At 36.7% G+C, this 22,098-nt stretch overlaps 1 protein-coding gene and 1 non-coding gene across 2 annotated transcripts; one reads left to right on the top strand and one right to left on the bottom strand.

The window, feature by feature from the left end:
• Positions 1-16,215: 16,215 nt before the first annotated feature.
• On the bottom strand, positions 16,216-16,322 carry LOC126675988 (small nucleolar RNA R71). Its single transcript, XR_007640167.1, has one exon. It is a non-coding gene; the product is annotated as a small nucleolar RNA R71 (small nucleolar RNA).
• Positions 16,323-18,339: 2,017 nt separating this feature from the next.
• On the top strand, positions 18,340-20,243 carry LOC126672577 (uncharacterized). The gene is made up of 5 exons (XM_050366532.1): positions 18,340-18,533; positions 18,853-18,958; positions 19,013-19,417; positions 19,526-19,671; positions 19,799-20,243. Exons 1-5 carry the CDS (start codon positions 18,340-18,342, stop codon positions 20,241-20,243), a joined length of 1,296 nt encoding a protein of 431 aa, XP_050222489.1.
• The last annotated feature ends 1,855 nt before the right edge of the window (positions 20,244-22,098 follow it).

The following is a 22,098-nucleotide window of genomic DNA, read 5'->3' as shown; positions in this document are numbered from 1 at the left end:
CCAAATAATTATATAAATATATGTTATAAAAAAATTTATTGTTTTCAAATAGTAATAATCAAAACAATTTGAATTAGAATCGAAATTAACATTATTTTTAGATTTAAAAATAATAATATTATCATTTAATAATTTAGCAATTTAGAAACCAAAACGATAATCGAAGTTTCGGTTAAAACCGATGATTAACCAATTCAATAGTTTCAAAATTAAAAGAAAGTAAATTATTATAAATAATTGATATAACCTCTTAATTTTGACTATCAATCTCATTCCAACAAGATTAAGAAATAAAATAGCCAACCCAATTGGAATAAACACTGCCGCCTATGAACACATGAAATGCAACAATTAATAATTCAACCAATCAAACCAATTGAGCACACAGCATGAATTCAACAATTTTTATAATTATTTCCACAGCCAACCCAATTTAACAAACAACATTTTGAAATTCAAGGTTTCCACCAACCCTTAATAATAATCTCAATTCTAAACAAACCAAATGAACACAGTAGTTACGTGATGGTTCATGCTGCATGAACTAATCATGCACAGGAGCTAAACAAACAGAAATCATCAAGAACAAAACAATGACAAGATTCAATCTCAACTTAACAAGCCAAAATCAATCATTCAAGACTCACAAGAATAAACAACAATATCATAAGGCAAAAATTGGCAGAAACTATTTGAAGAACAGCCGCCAAAAACTCAAACAGAAAACGGTGAAACGACGGCGATTGAAACGGAAAGATTAACGTACCTTTTTACGGGTTTCAAGGGTAGAATCGAAGAGGACATAGTTAACTACGACATCAAATAAACGAATCTCGATTTAGTGCTACAATGAAGAAGAACGAATCAATAAACGGAAGTGTCGATTTGATAGCAAAACTGAGAATAAGAATGATTTCTTACCGAGATTGCACAAGAATATGAGGGAGATGGAACGTGATAATTTCAGAGCAATCAATGTATTTGTGACGGCTAGGGTTTGATGATGGTGTGGAACAAATTAGGGTTTTAAATAACTTAAGTAAATAAGGGAAAAAAAGAAAAGGAACCAACAGTTGGTTCAACGTAGCCGCAATATGTTACAATGGCACAAACCAAAACCTGAGAAAGGAAAATGCATGGGCCTTAATGGCCCATGCAAAGTAGAGTAGAAAATATTGCTGGGCCAAACTATATGGGGCTCAACCGATTTAATCAAACCAGGGACCCATACCGAACAATTTTTAATCCATAAATTGAACCATGAACCCGCAAACGACTCCAATTATTACCGGAATTCAACGAAAAATTAAATAAAAATTTACGGGTTATTACAGTAACCTAAGCATGCTTAGGTAATTTTAGTGACAGATTAGTATGCCCCCTCTCAGGTCGCTTTAACGCAACATTCCAATTTTGTAAACACGGTTAGGACGCATTAAGGAGGTTGAGATTGATGGAGGCTTAAGATGGGGAATACTAATCTAGATTCATTTTTCACGCACCCTTTTGCATAATATAACCTTACCATAATTATGTAATCACAATGACGTGTTAAAGAGACTTGGGATGGGACATACTAATCTAGCCTCACTTTTCACGCACTCTTTGCAAAATTATATCGTAACCATGCTTAGGAAATAAGATTGAGAGATTAGTATGCCCCATCTCAGGTCATTTTAACGCATTATTCCGATTACGTAACCATGGTTAGGACGTGTTAAGGAGGTTGAGATTGATGGAGGGTTAAGACCTGACATACTAATCTAGCCTCACTATTCATCCATACTTTGTGTAATGTAACTCAACCAGGCTTAGGTTATCGAAATGATGCATTAAAGAGACTTGATATAGGACATACTAATTTATCCTTACTTTTCACGCACACTTGGCGTAATATAACCTAACATTTCTTAGGTAATCAGAACGACGCGTTTAAGAGACTTTAGAAGGGGAATACAAATTTTGCCTCACTTTTCACGCACACTTTGCGTAATGCAACCTAACCATGCTTATGAAATTCAAACGACGCATTAAAGAGACTTGAGATGGGACTTACCAATCTAGCCTCACTTTTCACGCACACTTTGCGTAATATAACCAAACCATGGTTAGGTAATTGAAGCGATAGATTAGTATGCCCCGTCTCAAGTTGCTTTAACGAATAATTCTGATTATATTAGCATGGTTAGGACGCGTTAAAGAGGTGTAGTTTGATAGAGGGCTTCAACTTGGAATAGTGATCTACCCTCATTTTTCACTCACACTTTGCGTCAATAAACCTAACCATTCATAGGAGGTAATTGGAGCAAACGATTTGTATGCCCTATCTCTATTTGCTTTAACGCATAATTCCGATTACGTAACCATGGTTAGGATGTGTTAAGGAGGTTGACGTTGATGGAGGCCTGAGACGGGCATACTAATCTAAAACCTAACCATTGTTAGTTAATATGAACGGCGCGGTAAAGAGACGTGAGACGGGAATATTAATCCAGCCTAACTTTTCACGCACACTTTACGTAATGTAACCTAACCATTCTTAGTTGATCAGAACGACGCGCTAAAGAGACTTTAGGTGGGGCATACTAATCTAGCCTAACATTTCAAGCACACTTTGTGTTATGGAACGTAGCCATGCTTAGGTAATCGGAATGGCGTGGTAAAGAGACTTGAGACGCAACATACTAATCTAGCTTCTCTATTAATGCACACTTTGCATAAATATAACCTATCCCTGGTTAGGTAATCGGAACAACGTGTTAAAAAGACTTAAGACGGGACATACTAATCATGACGACACATTAAGGAGGTTGTGATTAATGGAGGGCAGAGGCCGAACTTTTAACGCACATTTTACGTAATATAACTTAACCATACTTAGATATTCTGAACGACGCGTTAAAGAGACTTTAAACATGACATACTAATCTTGTCTCACTTTCACGCACACTTTGCGCAAATATGACCTAGCCATGCTTAGTTAATTTGAACAACGCGTTAAGGAGACATGAGATACTAATCAGAAAGACATGTTAAGGAGGTTGAGATTGATGGAGGGTTGAGACAAGGAATACTAATCTAGCCTCACTTTTGACGCACACTTTGCGTAATATAACCTAACCATGTTGAGACCAGACATAATAATCTAGCCTTACTTTTTACGCAAACTTTGCGTAATTTAACCTAACCATGCTTAGGTAATCCGAACAACGCGATAAAGAGACTTGAGACATGACATACTAATCTATCCTCACTTTTAACGCACTCTTCACGTAAATATATCCTAACCATGCTTAGGTAATCGTAGCGGCAAATTAGTATGCCCCGTGTTTGGTCGCTTTAACGCATCATTCTAAATACCTAAGCATGGTTAGAACGTGTTAAGGAGGTTGAGATTGATGGAGGGCTGAGACCTGACATACTAATTTAGCCTCATTTTTCATGCACAGTTTGTAATATATAACTTAACCATGCTTAAGTAATCCAAATGACGAGTTAAAGAGAGTTGAGATGGGACATACTAATATAGCCTCACTTTTCATGCACACTTTGCATAATATAACCTAACAATGTTTAGGTAATTAGAACGGCACGTTAAAGAGACTTGATATGGAGCATACAAATCAAACATCACTTTTCACGCATGCTTATGTAATTGGAATGATGTGTTATAGCGACTTGAGACGAGACATACTAATCTAGCTTTATTTTTCATGCACACAATGCGTAATATGACCTAACCATGCTTAAGTAATCAGACCGACGCGTTAAAGAGACTTGAGACAGGGCATACTAATCTAACCTCACTTTTCATGCATACTTTGTATAATGTAACCTAACCATGCTTAGGAAATCCGAACGACGCGTTAAAAAGACATGAGACGGGACATACTAATCTAGCCTCACTTTTCACGCACGCTTTGCATAAAATAAATTAACCATGTTGAGACCAGGCATTCTAATCTAGCCTTACTTTAAACGCACACTTTGCGTAATATAACCTAACAATGCTTAAGTAATCGAAACAACCTATTCAAGAGATTTAAGATGTGACCTACTCATCTATCCTCACTTTTCACAAACATTTTACCTATTATAACCTAACCATTCTTAGGTAATTGGAGCGAAAAATTAGTATTCCCCGTCTCAGGTTGCTTTAACGAAGTATTCTGATTACATAATCATGGTTAGGACGCGTTAAGGAGGTTGAGATTGATGAATGGCTGAGACTGGGCAAACTTATTAAGCCTCATTTTTCACGCACACTTGATATAATGTAACCTAACTATGCTTAGGTAATGGGAATGACACTTTTAACGGGGCATACTAATCTAGTCTCATTTTTCATGCACACTTTGTGTAATATAACCTAACAATGCTTACGTAATCCAAACGACACGTTAAAGAGACTTGAGATGGAACATAGTAATCTATCGTCACTTTTCACGCATACATTGCGTAACATAACCTAACCATGCTTAGGTAATCAGAACGATGCATTAAAGAGACATGAGACTTGACATACTAATCTAGCCTCATTTTTCATGCACACTTTACGTAATATAACCAACCATGCTTAGGTAATCGTAACAATGCGTAAACGATGCTTGCGACAAGGCATAGTAATCTAGCCTAACTTTCATGCACACTTTGCATAATGTAACCTAACCATGCCTAGGAAATTTGAGCAACATATTAGTATACCCCGTATCAAGTCGCTTTAACTTATCATTCCAATTATACAAGCACGGTTAGGAGGCATTAGGAAGTCGAGATTGATGGAGGTCTGAGATAGGGCATATTAATCTAGCTTTATTTTTCACACACACTTTACGTATTATAACCTAACCATGCTTTGGTAATCCGAATGACACGTTAAAAATATTTGAGACAGGGCATAATACTAATCTAGCCTCACTTTTCATGCACATTTTGTATAATGTAACCTAACCAAGCTTAGGAAATCCGAACAACGCGTTAAAAAGACTTGAGACGGGACATACTAATCTAGCCTCAATTTCAACGCACACTTTGCCTAATATAACTTAACCATGTTGAGACCAGGCATTCTAATTTAGCCTTACTCTTGACGCACACTTTGCGTAATATAATCTAACCATGCTTAGGTACTAAGAATAACACATTAAAGAGACTTAAGATATGACCTACTAATCTAGCCTCACTTTTCACACACACTTTGCCTAATATAACCTAACCATGCTTAGGTAATTGGAGCAACAAATTAGTATACCCCGTCTCAGGTTACTTTAACAAATTATTCTGATTATATAAGTATGGTTAGTACGGGTTAAGGTGTTAGGTTTTCTAGGTTCATAACGAAGCGAAATTTTAAAAATTTATCAAAAACCCAAACCAAGATCCATGTAATTCGAATAAATAGATTAATAACATAATTAATACTTACTTGCATGTCGAATTCCAAGAACAATGTAGGAAGGAAGGAGGTGGTTCACTTTGGTGATACCTAGCCTCAGATCAGAAACGCGTCCAAAAGAATGCGCCCTTTAGGAGTATCCACACGAACAGACCTTAGCCAAAACTAGTGCTTGTGTGCTAGCACTATTTCTTCACAAAGCAATTACGAAATATTTAGTGATTGTGTGTCTTGTGTTTATTTCGAAAAACACATATCTAAAAACCCTAGGCTTAAGAGTCTATTTATAAGAAAATAGGACATCTAGGGTTTACTCAAAAACGTGTTTTGTAATCATATGCAAACACTACGTTTTTGATAACTCTTTTGAGTTCATATCTATCAAAAACTCCTTTTTGATAATTACACATATATATTAATTATTATTATTATTATCTTCAAAAGATAATACCTTAAGGAAAACACTTCTCCTTAAATTTTGAATTTCAATTAATATATATTTATTAATATATATATTACGAATTATATATATAATAATATATTAATCACTTAATTCCATTTGGCTTGTACAATCCAATAATTGTTTTGGCCCTGTTTTTAGTGTGCGACCCTGTAAGTTCATATAACGTTGGCAATGAGCCCGAAATCCCTATTTCGACCCACAAGTCATAAGCGGCCTCTAGCAAGACATTATGACTACCCAAGTTATATGAATATCGATTATCCGATTTAACCATCTACAATAATATTTTAATCCCTTTGTCTCACGATATCCTGATTGAATATAAGGCATAGTTCTGTCATCCTTATAATACTCAATCATTAGTTTCCTGATTACAAGTAGACTGAAAATGATAACTCTTTATCAATTCATTTAGCATGGCCATGTATTTTCTTTAGTCTATCTTTTTCAAGGGGCCCATAGATATCTTACTCAAATAAATGAGGGACGAATTCCTTCTCTGTCACTCACATTTCTCACATCGTTACTTTCATATCCAATGAGAGTCTATTCCATTATCCCGTTAAAGATAATGTAAGACTGTATTAAAATATGGAATAGCTATGTAGAAATCCATGGTGATTTCAAGGTCAAAGGATTATACTAATAGAACTGTAATGAGAATTACTTATGACAGTGATCTATGTAGTATTCTCAAGGTGGGTCATCCAGTGCCTTATTTCTCAAATAACACCTATGATTTGACTTAATATCTCATATACATGATTAGTAACACATAATCATTAGTCAACATCATACTAGTCTTAATGTTCTATTAAGACTAGGGATAGATGGAATATAATTCTTTATTAAAGCTAATGGTTCTACTATCAAGTCACATACCTGATGACGTTAGAAAGAATTAACCATTCAAGAATTTTAATCATAATATAAAATGATAAAAACAGCCAATCAATAAATAACAAAACGATAAAGTCAATACATGGTCAAACATGATTGACCTAGTGCATATCACTAACAATCTCCCACTTGCACTAGGCCCAATCTACATTAAATCTAATACCCATGGACCTAGTATGACTCGCATGCTTAGGCTGTGGAAGAGCCTTAGTTAGCGGATCAGCAACATTATCATTTGTCAAAACTCTGCATATCTTCACGTCTCCTCTCTCAATGATTTCTCGAATGAGATGATAACGCCTAAGTATGTGTTTGGATCGCTAATGTAATCTGGGCTCCATTGCTTGTGCTATAGCCCCATTGTTATCACATAACAAGTTCACTGGATCGGATATATTAGGAATAACTCCTAATCCAGTTATGAACTTCTTGATCCAAACAGCCTCCTTAGCTGCGTCTGAAGCAGCTATATACTCAGCTTCTATTGTAGAATCAGCAACGATATCTTGCTTCGAGCTTTTCCAGCAGAAAGCACCTCCATTCAAACAAAACACATAACCTGACTGTGATTTATAATCATCTATGTCAGTTTGGAAGCCAGCGTCTGTGTAACCCTTTACAATCAGCTCATCTTCCTGACCACTATATAGCAAGAATGCATCCTTAGTTCTTCTCAAGTACTTAAGGATGTTCTTAACTGCTGCCCAGTGACTTTCACCTGGATTTGACTGGTATCTGCTTGTTGTACTCAAAGCATACGAGACATCAGGTCGAGTACACAACATTACATACATGATAGATCCAATAGCAGAAGCGTATGGAATCTTACTCATGCGGTCTCGCTCATCCTGTGTCTTAGGACACTCAATCTTGCTGAGACTGATGCCATGTGACATTGGCAAGAATCCTCTCTTGGTGTCTTGCATACTAAACCTGTTTAATACCTTATCAACATAAGTGCTTTGACTTAGGCCAATGAGTCTTCTAGATTTATCTCTATAGATCTTGATGCCTAATATATAAGCAGCATCGCCCAAGTCTTTCATTGAAAAACATTTACCTAACCATGATTTAACATTTTGCAGTATGGGAATATCGTTTCCAATGAGTAGTATGTCATCAACATAAAGCACTAAGAAAATAATTGCGCTCTCACTAACCTTCTTGTACACACAAGGTTCATCTTCATTTTTGATGAATCCAAACTCTTTGATAGCTTCATCAAAACAAAGATTCCAACTCTGAGAAGCTTGCTTTAATCCATAAATGGATTTTTGAAGCTTACAAACCTTTCCAGAATTCTCTGGGCTGGCAAAACCCTCAGGCTGTGTCATGTACACATCCTCAAGTAAGTTTCTATTAAGAAACGCCGTTTTGACATCTATTTGCCATATCTCATAGTCATAATATGCAGCTATGGCAAGGAGAATCCGAATGGATTTAAGCATAGCTACCGGTGAAAAAGTTTCATCATAGTCAATACCATGTATTTGTCTGAAACCTTTTACAACTAGTCTTGCTTTATAGGTATGCACATTGCCATCCATGTGAGTCTTCATTTTGAAGACCCATTTGCACCCAATGGTTTTTACACCATCCATTGGGTCAATCAAGGTCCAAACTTGATTATCATACATGGATTGCATTTCAGATCTCATGGCTTCGAGCCATTTTTCAGAGTCAGGACTATTTATGGCCTCCTGATAGGATGTGGGTTCTTCTTGATCCACAATCATCACATCATTGTTCTCAGTAATGAGAATCCATATCTCATAGGATTACGATGTGTCATATCAGACCTCCTTTGGCCTTGTCCTACTTGTTCTGGTTCAACAATTGCCTGTTGATTCATTTGAGGTTCCATACTTGGTACAATGCTACTTTGTGGTTCTTGAATTTCTTCACGTTAAAGAGACTTAAGACAGGGCATACTAATCTAGTCTCACTTTTCATACACACTTTGTAAAATGTAACCTAACCATGCTTAGAAAATCCGGACAATGCATCAAAAAGACTTAAGACGGGATATACTAATCTAGTCTCACTTTTCACGCACGCTTTGCATAATATAACTTAACCATGTTGAGACCAGGCATTCTAATCTAGCCTTACTTTTGACGCACACTTTGCGTAATATAACCTAACTATGCTTAGGTAATAAGAATAACACATTAAAGAGACTTGAGATATGACCTACTAATCTAGCCTCACTTTTCACACATACTTTGCCTAATATAACCTAACCATGCTTAGGTAATTGGAGCAACAATTTAGTATGCCCCGTCTCAGGTTGTTTTAACGAAGTATTCTGATTACATAAGCATGATTAGGACGCGTTAAGGAGGTTGAGATTGATGGATAGCTGAGACCGAGAATACTTATTTAGCCTCAATTTTCATGCACACTTTGCATAATGTAACCTAACCATTCTTATCTAATGGGAATTTCGCTTTAAACGGGGAATAGTAATCTAGTCTAATTTTTCATGCACACTTTGCGTAATTTAACCTAACCATGCTTGCATACCTGAATGACGTGTTAAAGAGACTTGAAACTGGACATACTAATCTAGCGTCACTTTTCACCCATACTTTGTGTAACATAACTTAACCATGCTTAGGTAATCAGAATGATGCATTAAAGAGACATGAGACTTGGAATTCTAATCTAGGCTCATTTTTCATGCACACTTTACCTTATATAACCTAACCATGCTTAGGTAATCGTAATAATACGTCAAAGAGGCTTGAGACATGGCATATCAATCTAGCCTAACTTTCATGCAAACTTTGCATAATGTAACCTAACCATGCCTAGCTAATTTGAGCAACAAATTAATATTACCCATCTCAAGTCGCTTTTACATATCATTCCAATTATGCAAGCATGGTTAGGACACATTAAAGAGGTTGAGATTGATGCAGGCATGAGACAGGGAATACTAATCTAGCTTTATTTTTCACGCACACTTCATGTAACATAACCTAACCATGCTTAGATAATCCGAATGACATGTTAAAGAGACTTGAGACAAAGCATACTAATCTAGCCTTATTTTTTATGCACACTTTTTATAATGTAACCTAACCATGCTTAGGAAATTTGAACAACGCGTTAAAAAGACTTGAGACGAGACATATTAATCTAGCCTCACTTTTCACGCACTCTTTGCATAATATAACTTAACCATGTTGAGACCAGGAATTTTAATCAAGCCTTACTTTTGACGCACACTTTATGTAATATAACCTTACCATGCTTAGGTAATCGAAAGAAAACATTTAAGACAGTTAAGATGTGACCTACTAATCTAGCCTCATTTTTCACATATACTTTGCCTAATATAACCTAACCATACTTAGGTAATTGGTGCGATAAATTAGTATAGCCCGTCTAAGGTTGCTTTAACGAATTATTCTGATTATTTAACCATGGTTAGGATGCGTTAAGGAGGTTGAGATTGATGGATGGCTGAGACCGGGCATACATATTTAGCCTCATTTTTCAAGAACACTTTGCATAATGTAACCTAACCATGCTTAGGTAATGAGAATGCCACTTTAAATGGGGCATACAAATCTAGTCGCATTTTTCATGCACACTTTGTGTAACCATGCTTACGTAATCCGAACGACGCATTAAAGAGACTTGAGACGGGACATACTAATCTAGCGTCACTTTTCATGCATACTTTGTGTAACATAACATAACCATGGTTAGGTAATCAGAACGATGCATTAAAAAGACATGAGATTTGACATACTAATGTAGCCTCATTTTCACGCATACTTTGCGTAATATAACCTAACCATGCTTAGGTAATCGAAACAACGCGTCAAAGAGGCTTGAGACAGGGCATAGTAATCTAGCCTAATTTTCATGCACACTTTGCGTATTGTAACCTAACCATGCTTAGGTAATTTGAGCAACATATTAGTATGCCTCGTCTTAAGTCGCTTTAAATTATCATTCCAATTATGCAAGCATTGTTAGGAAGCATTAACGAGGTTGACATTGATGGAGGTCTGAGACGCGGAATACTAATCTAGCTTTATTTTTCACGCACACTTCACGTAATATAACCTAACCATGCTTACGTAATTCAAATGACACTCTAAAGAGATTTGAGACAGGGCATACTAATATAGCCTCACTTTTCATGCACACTTTGTATAATGTAACCGAACCATGCTTAGGAAATTCAAACAATGCGTTAAAAAGACTTGAGACGAGACATACTAATCTAGCCTCAATTTTCACGCACGCTTTGCATAATATAACTTAACCATGTTGAGATCATAAATTCTAATCTAGCCTTATTTTTGACGCACACTTTGCGTAATATAACCTAACCATGCATAAGTAATAAGAACAACACATTAAAGAGACTTGAGATGTGACCTATTAATCTAGCCTCACTTTTCACACACACTTTGCCTAATATAACCTAACCATGCTTAGGTAATTGGAGCTAAATGTTAGTATGCCCCGTCTTAGGTTGCTTTAACGAATTATTCTGATTACATTAGCATGGTTAGGACACGTTAAGGACGTTGAGATTGATGGATTGCTGAGACCGGGCATACTTATTCAGCCTCATTTTTCACAAGCACTTTACATAATGTAACCTAACCATGCTTAGGTAATGGGAATGACGCTTTTAAACGGGGCATACTAATCTAGTCTCATTTTTCATGCACACTTTGTGAAATATAACCTAACCATGCTTGCTTAATCCGAAGGACGCGTAAAAGAGACTTGAGATGGAACATACTATTTAGCGTCACTTTTCCCGCATACTTTGCGTAACATAACTTAACTATGCTTAGATTATCAGAACGATGCATTAAAGAGACATTAGACTTGAAATACTAATCTAGGCTTATTTTTCCCCCACACTTTGCGTAATATAACCTAATCATGCTTAGGTAATCGGAACAATATGTCAAAAAGGCTTGAGACAAGGCATAGTAATTTAGCCTCACATTTACGCATACTTTGCGTAATGTAGCCTAACCATGCCAAGGTAATTTGAGCAACAAATTAGTATGACCCGTCTCAAGTCGCTTTAACTTATCATTCCAATTATGCAAGAATGGTTAGGACGCATTAAGGAGGTTGAGATTGATGAAGGCCCGAGACAGGGCATACTAATCTAGCTTTATTTTCACGCGCACTTCACGTAATATAACTTAACCATGCTTAGGTAATCCGAATGACACGTTAAAAATACGTGAGACATAGCGTACTAATTTAGTCTCTCTTTTCATGTACACTTTGTATGATGTAACCTAACCATGCTTAGAAAATCCGAACAACGCGTTAAAAAGACTTGAGACAGGACATACTAATCTAGCCTCACTTTTTACGCACGCTTTGCATAATATAACTTAACCATATTGAGATGGGGCATTCTAATCTAGCCTTTCTTTTGGCGCACACTTTGCATAATATACCCTAATCATGCATAGGTAAGCAGAACAATACATTCAAGAGATGAGATCTAACCTACTAATCTAGCCTCACTTTTGACACACACTTTGCCTAATATAACCTTTCTTAGGTAATTGGAGAGACTAATTAGTATGCCCCGTCTAAGGTTTCTTTATCGAATTATTCTTATTATATAAGAATGGTTAGGACGTGTTAAAGAGGTTGAGATTGATGGATGGTTGAGACCGGGTATACTTATTTAGCCTCATTTTTCATGAACACTTTGCAAAATGTAACCTAACCATGCTTAGGTAATGGGAATGACACTTTAAACGACGCATACTAATCTAGTCTCATTTTTCATGCACACTTTGTGTAATATAACCTAACCATGCTTCAGGAAGCGTTAAAGAGACTTGAGACGGGACATACTAATCTAGCGTCACTTTTCACGCATACTTTGCGTAACATAACATAACCATGCTTAGGTAATTAGAACGACGCATTAAAGAGACATTAGACTTGACATACTTATCTAGGCTCATTTTTCCCGCACACTTTACATAATATAACCTAACCACTCTTAGGTAATTGGAACAATGCGTCAACAAGGCTTGAGACAGGGCATAGTAATATAGCCTAACTTTCACGTATACTTTGCGTAATGTAACCTAACCATGCCAAAGTAATTTGAGCAACAAATTAGTATGACCCGTCTCAAGTCGCTTTAACTTATCATTCCAATTATGCAAGCATGGTTAGGACACATTAACGAGGTTGAGATTGATGGAGGCCCAAGACACGGTATACTAATCTAGCTTTATTTTTCATGCACACTTCACGTAGTATAACCTAGCCATGCTTAGGTAATTTGAATGACACGTTAAAGGGACTTGAGACAAGTCATACTAATCTAACCTCACTTTTCATGCACACTTTTTATAATGTAACCTAACCATGATTAGGAAAACCAAACAACGCGTTAAAAAGACTTGAGACGGGGCATACTAATTTAGTCTCACTTTTCACGCACGCTTTGCATAATATAACTTAACCATGTTGAGACAGGGCATTCTAATCTAGCCTTACTTTTGACGCTCACTTTGCGTAATATAACCTAACTATACTTGTGTAATTTAAACAACACATTCAAGATAGTTGAGATGTGACCTACTAATCTAGCCTCAATTTTCACACACACTTTGCCTAATAAACCTAACCATGCATAGGTAATTGGAGCGAAAAATTAGTATGCCCTGTCTCAGGTTGCTTTAACGAATTATTCTGATTACATTAGCATGGTTAGGACGTGTTAAGGAGGTTGAGCATGATGGATTGTTGAGACAAGGCATACTTATTTAGCCTCATTTTTCACGCAAACTTTGCATAATGCAACCTAACCATGCTTAGGTAATGGGAATGACACTTTAAACGGGGCATACTAATCTAGTCTCATTTTTCATGCACACTTTGTGTAATATAACCTAACCATGCTTACGTAATCCGAACGACGCATTAAAGAGATTTGAGACGCGACATACTAATCTAACATCACTTTTCATGCACACTTTGCATAATATAACCTAACCATGCTTAGGTAATCCAAACGACGCGTTAAAGAGAATTGAGACGCAACATACTAATCTAGTCTTATTTCACGCGCACTTTGCATAATATAACCTCTCCATGCTTACGTAATTAGAACGATGCGTTAAAAGGTTTTTTGATGCAGCATATTAATCTAGCCTCACTTTTCATGCACACTTTACGTAATGTAACCTAACCATGCTTAGATAATTGATAGGAGTAGAATACTCCTATTTATTGAGTTGTCTTTGCATCTCTTTATTGTATTTGATTGTGCATTATTGGGTGTTTTCTTGCTTTATTTCATGTTTGAGCATTTTGGGCACATCAGAGCAATTGCAGGACTATTGTGGCGCTAAAAGAATGAAGAGAAGCTCACTTTAAGTGAACGATTCTATCGCATGAAGAGCAATTTTGGGAAATAATTGCCAGAATTGTTTATCGATCGAGAAGCTAACTTTAAGTGAACTTATCAATCGAAAAGCTCCTTTTCCTGAGATAGAATCATTTTTGAATGAAGTTCTTCTTTGGCCTACTTCCCTTTTTAGCCAAACATGACTTGTACTAGTATGTTTTTCTTTCCCTTTTTGTATTGCTAATAAAAGGCACCTTATCTTATTTTAGGTCATACACAATTAATTAAACAATTCATTACAAATAATTCTCCTAGTTTTAGTTGTAGTATATTTTTGGGGCTTTAAAGCCACCTAACTTTACAAATATTTCCAACATGTTTTTCACCATTATTAAAGATTTCAAGCTCCTATTATTGTAGAACAAGTTTTATACATCAATGCAAGTTTATCTTTTTGATTTCATCTTTTAAGTAAGTATTCCTTAGACTATGATTTTTATTTATTCAATAGCTTTGAGTTTAATGCTTTCCATGAGTAGCCAGAATCTTAGTTTAGGGGTTGTTAATGATTTCTATATTGTGATGATTGTGTTGTTGGGTTGATAAGTGATTAGGACTTTATCTGAATATTAGACTTAATGATAGGGTTAAATTGATCTCTTAATCCTCGATGTGTGTTTAATTGATTAGATTAGAGTTTGTTAATTAAACAGACTAAGTTAATCGCATCCCTAAGACTTGATTACGCGAGAGCGAGTTAAGACTTTAAGCGATCTTGGAATTTGCATATTAATCGAATTCGATTGATTTGTCGAAATCTAATAATACGAGAGTGAGTGAAATTTTGCCTTGTTAATTGCATTTTGATTCTTTTAATCAGTGAGGTTCGAGAGAGTGGAATTACAGTTTTTGGATAGCTCAACCTTAGCGGATATCACTAGTTACCCCAATTATGCATGATTTGCATGTGGTTTGATTTAGCACCCCTTAAACTCCTTTTATCCCTTGATTTCCCGTTTTATTTATTTATCTTTATTTCCGTGTTAGTTGCAAGTATTGTTTAGTGAATTGTTCATGTTTAAATTGGTTGTTCTTAGTTGTTTAAGGAATTGCAGAATTATCTACCTTTTTATGTTAAACAAATTGGGATTCATATTCAAGTCATTCTCATCAAATCCTTTTGTCCTCGTGGGTTCGATATCCGAACTTTAGTCCACTTAATTACAAGTTGTGATACCGTACTTTTGCAGTAAATGACCAACATGTTTTTGGCGCCGTAACCGGGGATGATAGCGTATTTGATTGATTGAAAGTATTTTCAAACTTGGTCGAGTTAGTTTTTATTTTCTATTTTTACTTTATTTGTTCCTATTTTCTATTTTTGATTTAATGCGTGGTGTTCTTGTTTTTGTTTGTGCAAAATTTTACTCGTAGTGTATTCACAATACGCGCCAAGTAAAACTTCCACTTGAACCATATTGAGAAGACCTTGGAGCTTCAAAATAAGTGTGCGTAGATTAAACCGTCGACCCATAATCATGGAGGGTGACGGAGAAGAGTACCATGCTGAGGGATTCAGCCCTTCGATAGAGGAAGGGGGCCAACACTTTCCTCCATCTCCCCCTCCTCCTATTGAGGGAGGAATTCGAAAAGCGCAACATCTGCAAAGTCAACCTAACCTAGGGAATGATCGCCCACATCAACAACCTCAACAACATCAAAGGCGTACCTTGGGCGAGTTCTCTTTGCCGGGTGTGGATAATGCGAACTACGGATGTTTTGCCCAACTGGTCCAAGCAGCCACTTTTGAGATCAAGCCTAGCACTATCCAACTCATGGAGAATCGATGTCAATTCTATGGTTTACAAAGCGAAGATCTGAATGCCCATATCTCCAGGTTCTTGGATGTTCTCAATTCCTTTAAGCTTCACAATGTAACCTGGACTAAATAAAGCTCTGGATGTTCCCCTTTTCTTTGAGGGATAAGGCAAGCATTTTGATTCAATCGCTCCCTAATGAGTCGATCACCACTTGGAGGGATTTAGCTCAAGACTTTCTCACCAAACTATTGGGAAGACCGCTCGGTTAACCACAGAGATCATTGACTTCCTCCAACATAATGGGGAATCCTTGTATGAAGTTTAGGAATGATTCAAGGATCTCCAACAAAATTTCCCGAATCATCATTTGACTTGGGAGTATTTGATTCAAATTTTCTACAATGGCATGAATGATGCTTCAAGAGCTACTATAGATGCGGCATCGTGGTGATCATAGATGAGGAAAACATATGAGGAAGAAAATAAGTTATTGGAAGCAACCACTAGTTGTGCTTGGCCTAATGAGAGAGGAAGACTGAAGGGTGTGATTACTCTAGATCAAATTCAAGATATGAAGGCTATGAAAGTCAAGATTGCCTCCCTCCAAGCTCAAGTGGACTCTCTCAAGAAGCAAGTGAACCCAAGGAATGTGCCGGTTGCGTTTGTTCAAGTGGGTTGTGAGTTTTGCGGTGATTATAACCATATTGGATGATAATGCCTCATTACGGGTCAAGCTATGAGCGAACAAATCAACTGTGTCTGGGGGCAAAGGCAAGTCAACGACCCCTTACTCCAGCACCTATAATCCGAGTTGGAAAAATCACCTAAATTTTTGTTGGAGGAACAATGGGGGACAAGGGAATTCCCAAGGACATAAAAATGCAGGTCCTAGCTTTCAAGGAGTAAACCGTCAACCACCTTAAAAAGGAAGCTACAACGCCAATCCCAACAACTATGGGAATAGGCCACAGCATCTTCCTGGATTTCAACCTCATAGAAATCCAGATAAGGGGAGCAAAATTGATGGAGTCCTTGAGAGGTTGGAGGAGGAACCGATTGTGATTGAAGACGTGGCAAGTTCTAGCAAGGATGTGTCGAGTACAAGTGAGGAGGTGGAAGTTGAGATTCCTTATGTTAGACCACAACCTCCATTTATACCCAAAGTACCATTTCTGGGTTGATTAAAGAAGGTGCTCGACAATCAAAAATTCCACTTGTTCTTGGAGATCTATAAGAAGCTCCAAATCAATATAAGCCTTGCTGATACCTTGATGGAAATGCCTCAATATGCAAAGTTCCTCAAAGATATCATTATAAACAAGAGGATTTGGGAGAAATATGGCACCATACTGTTGACGGAAAGTTGTAGTTCCATCATTCAAAGCGATATGTCAACCAAACTTAAAAATCCAGGGAGTTTTACTATTCCTTGCACTATTGGCAATATGAATTCTATAAATTGCTTGTGTGATTTTGTGCTAGCATTAACTTGATGCCTTTGTTTCTCTTTAGGACTTTGTTTGGTAATCTACGAGCGAAGCGCACCTCGATGGTTCTACAACATTCCGATCACTCTCTCAAGAAGCCATACAAATTAGTTGAAGATGTGTTGGTCAAAGGGGAAAAATTCATCTTCCTGATGGATTTTGTGATTCTAGACTATGTGGTGGACAAAGAATGTCCTATGATCCTCGAGCGCCCATTCATGAACACCAGCCGAGCCTTGATTGATGTGCATACCAAAAAGCTGACTTTGCAGATTGATGAGGCGAGTCTCGTTTTGATATGAGGAGAGGGATGTAGAATACCATCGAGGAAGAAGAGTGTATGAGGGTTGATTTGGTGGATGAACTCATTGAAGAACAACTACAAGAAAATTTGGAAGAAATCAACCGGGCAATAGAAAGGAATGTTGATGATTTTGAGATCAAATTGGAAGTTCTCGATCGAGAAGCCCTTCCCAGGACCTTCTCGATCAAGAAATAAAAAAGAATTCTCTACCGAAAAAGGCTCACATGTCTCGATCGAGACGAGGCCAATTTTTTACCAAGTCTAAATTGAGAACCTCTTATCTTGATAGAGACATGCACTAATGCTAAAAATGAGTATTTTTCTCAAGTTTCGACGGTCACTTTCCACTCCGATGACAGAGATGAAGAGTATTCTGAGGGGGATGAACCAAGACCCAAGGAGTTGACTAAGAGTGAGTGAATAACACCACCTTCTTCTATGGTACCACCAATTGTAGAGTTAAAACCTCTACCACCACATCTCGTGGTATGCTTTTGTGGGCGAGAACAAGACATTACCCATTATTATTTCAAACAAGCTATCAAAGTTTCAAGAGAAAAGAGTTGTGCAAGTGGTGAAGAGTCATATTTTGGCTATGGGATGGCAAATATCCGACATTCGAGATATTAGTCATCTGGTGGTGATGCACAAGATTCATTCGGAATACGTTTATAAAGCATCGGATCAAAGGCAAAGACGGCTAAATATGAATATGAAAGAAGTTGTTCATAAGGAAATAGTGAAGCTTCTAGATGTTGGTGTCATTAACCCCATTCCAATTGTGGATGGGTGAGTCCTATCTAATGCGTTCCAATGAAAGCGGGGATGACAGTGATTGAAATGAGAAAGGTGAGAAAATATCTACGCGGACGGTGACGGGGTGGCGTGTTTGCATCGACTACCACAAGTTGAATACGGAAACAAAGAAGGAAGACTTTTCGTTACCCTTTATTGATCAAATATTAGAGCCGGTAGCGGGCTATGCTTATTATTTCTTCCTTGGCGACTGTTCTGGGTATAATCAAATTCTAATATTTTCGGATGACCAAGAGAAGACAACTTTCACATGTCCATATGTGACTTTTGCTTACTAGAGAATGCCATTTAGGCTATGCAATCCACCGACCACTTTCCAAAGGTGCATGACTTCCATCTTTACCGATATGATTGAGGATATCATGGAAGTCTTCATGGATGACATCTCAGTGTTTGGGGTTACATTCAAAATGTGCCTAAAGAATTTGGACCGGGTGTTAGCTCGGTGTTAGGAGACCAACCTCGTTTTGAATTGGGAGAAGTTCCACTTCATGGTTGAAGAAGGAATTGTTTTGAGCTACAACATCTCAAAGGCCGGCATTGAAGTTGATATAGCCAAAACGGAAGTGATAGAGAAGCTTCCACCTCCAACCACCATAAAGGGAATTCATGCCTTCTTAGGGCATTGTCGGTTTTATCGACGCTTTATCAAAGATATCTCTTATATTGCTAAACCTTTGACTAACTTGCTTATTAAGGATTCATCCTTTGAGTTTACTTATGAATGTATGCTTGTGATCTATTACGCAAGCCGAACAATGGCGGGACCGCAACTCAATTACACCATCACCGAGAAGAAAATTTTGGCGGTGGTCTTTACTTTAGACAAGTTCTGGCAATACTTGCTTGGCTCGAAGGTGATGATTTATACCAATCATGTCGCCTTGTGACACCTTTTTTCCAAGCAAGATACAAAGCCAAGCCTCATCCTTTAGATTTTATTGATGCAATAATTCGACGTGGAGATCCGGGATAAGAAGGGTATGAAAAATGTGGTTGCGGATCATTTGTCTAGATTGGAGATTCCGGAGCCCATTCCTATTGGATTTGAGGTTAATGAGAGATTCACTTATGAGATGCTAATGATGATATCCAAAGTTGAGACTCCTTGGTATGCAGGCATCGCCAACTACCTTTCGTCCAATGTGATGCCTTCAGACTTGACTTATCACCAAAAAAGAATTATCTGATGTCAAGAGGTTTCATTGGGATGAGACCAACTTGTTCAAGATTTATAGGGACGACATGTTGAGAAGGTATGTAGCCTTAATACAAATTTTGCCGATCTTGAGCCATTGTCATGGGTCAGACTATGCTGGGCATTACGGAGCTTTTAGAACCGCCGCTAAAGCACTTGAAAGCGGATTCTTTTGGACAACATTGTTTAGAGATGCCAAGGACTTCGTAGGCCATTTTGATCGATGCCAAAGAGTTGCCAACATATCGAAGCGGGATGAGATGCCCTTGACCATCATCCAAGAAGTAAAGATTTTTGATGTGTGGGGGATCGACTTTATCGGACCTTTTCCTGTATCTTTCAGAAACCAATACATTTTGTTGGGAGTTGACTATGTTTCAAAATGGGTAGAAGCAGAGGCGTTACCCACAAATGATACCAAGGTTGTATTGAGACTCCTCAAGTGTTTGATGAACCGGTTTGGGACCCCCAAGGGTGATTATTAGTGACGGTGGCTCACATTTTTGCAATCGGAAAGTTGAGGCATTGATGAAGAAATACAATGTAATATCCCGTATTTTTTTTTATTTTTAAAAAAAATATAATAATATTTTTTCCGTTGAGTTTCCGGTAATAACTGAAGCCGGTTGCAGATTCGTGGTTCAATTCGTGGTATGGATTAATTGTTTGATTTGGTCTTTGGTTTAATTAAATTCGGTTGGGCCCCATTTGGTTGGCCCAAGATTTTTATTTTTCTCTTCTTTGCATGGGCCATCAAACCCATGCATTTCTTTTTCTTGTGACAGTGTTACAAATTGCTGGTTTTGTACAGCTTGTGGAAAACGGTTTTGGTTGCCTCATTTTAACTCGTTTTCTTTATTTTTATATAAACGTTTCTAAACCCTAATTTATTCATCATAAATCTCTTAAACCATAGCCGTCATTCTTTATTGAAAAACGCTAAATTCTAACGCCCAAACTCATTATCTTCTTGACTGAAATCTCGGTAAGTTTCTGAGCTTTGTTCTCAAATTAGTTTAAAAATCGATGATTCTGTTTCCTGATCAGTTCTTCCTCAATTTAGCATCGAATTGAGAACCGTTTCCTCGCTGCTTCGAAATCGATTTCGGTATGTTAATCTATCCGTTATAGCCGCCGTCGTTTCACCGTTTTTATTGGATTCTTAACTGCTTCCTTCTTGACTTGTTCTGCTGATTATTTTTGATCCTTTTATTACGTTTTTATGTGGTTTTTAGGTAAAAAATCTCATGGGTAATTGTTGTTAATTGATTTACAAATGAGTTATGATAGGTTTCATTGCTTTGAGTTGGTCGTTGATTTCAACGGAATTTCAACTGTTCTTTATATTGTTTTTATTTTTATTTTTATCATGATGTGGGTAATGGTTATTTGAGATTTTTGCTGTTTGAAATCGATAATTTGATATATTGTTTTGGCCTTAACTTTGGTTCGTTTCATGTTAAAACGTTACTGTAAGTAGTGATTCTGTGTTTTGATATTAAATGACTAAAGAAGAAGATGATTTGAATGTTGGTATTGGGCGAAAGGTTATTCTTACAATAGATGGGCAATTTGTTTTAATTGAAATAAGTTATAGGTTTCTGATTATATTTAATTAGGCTATTAATGGTTTTTATGTTTCAATTTCATTAGCCCATATTTAATTCCTTATTTTCTACTGGTTGCTTCTTAATTGTTATGACTAAATGTCCTTGTTAGTCACCATATTATTGTTGGTTCCAATTTAGTGAAGGGAAGCAAATTGGTTGGTTATGGAGTTTTGCTTAATGGCCAAAGTGATAATCAATGTTGTTTAATTAAACCCAATAAATCCCTATAGTTATTTGTCTCTTATTAATCGATTTCAATTTATAATTTGGGAATATTTGAAAATGATATATATTTTATAACTTAAATTTTTATATATAATTACTCGGGCAATTATTATTGATTTTAATATCAATTGGGTATAAATTGGTTTTATTACAATTTAGCACATGACACATTTCTTTTAAACTTGTTTGATTAAGTTATTGGTTAGAAATTTTATATTTTGTTTTAATTATAAACAAAAGTAATTAATTTGAATTCGAATTTTATAATTGGCTAAAGTACAATTTAGTCCCTAAACTTTTATTAACTTTAAATGATTAAGTTTTTGATTTGTAACTTGGGTTACTTAGAATTGAAGTTATTGAGTTCCGCTTTTAAAATGGATTATTATTTTGTTAAATTGTTTTATAAATATAAACTCGGGTTTATATTTGATAAACGTTTTGAGTCGGATTAGACTTGGGTCATCCGACAAGTGAGGTTAGCTTGGTAGTTAATGATAACTCG

This window comes from Mercurialis annua, linkage group LG3, assembly GCF_937616625.2.
Source record: "Mercurialis annua linkage group LG3, ddMerAnnu1.2, whole genome shotgun sequence".
Classification (NCBI taxonomy): Eukaryota; Viridiplantae; Streptophyta; class Magnoliopsida; order Malpighiales; family Euphorbiaceae; genus Mercurialis; species Mercurialis annua.
Note: the sequence above shows the minus strand (reverse complement) of the source record. Positions and strands in the feature narration are given on the sequence as shown.

Coding starts and splice junctions, on each gene's coding strand:
- LOC126672577 (XM_050366532.1), top strand. CDS start 18,340: ATGGGATGGCAAATATCCGACATTCGAGATATTAGTCATCTGGTGGTG. Junction 18,959..19,012: donor ATGACATCTCAGTGTTTGGG/GTTACATTCAAA, acceptor GCTCGGTGTTAG/GAGACCAACCTCGTTTTGAA. Junction 19,418..19,525: donor AATACTTGCTTGGCTCGAAG/GTGATGATTTAT, acceptor TTCGACGTGGAG/ATCCGGGATAAGAAGGGTAT.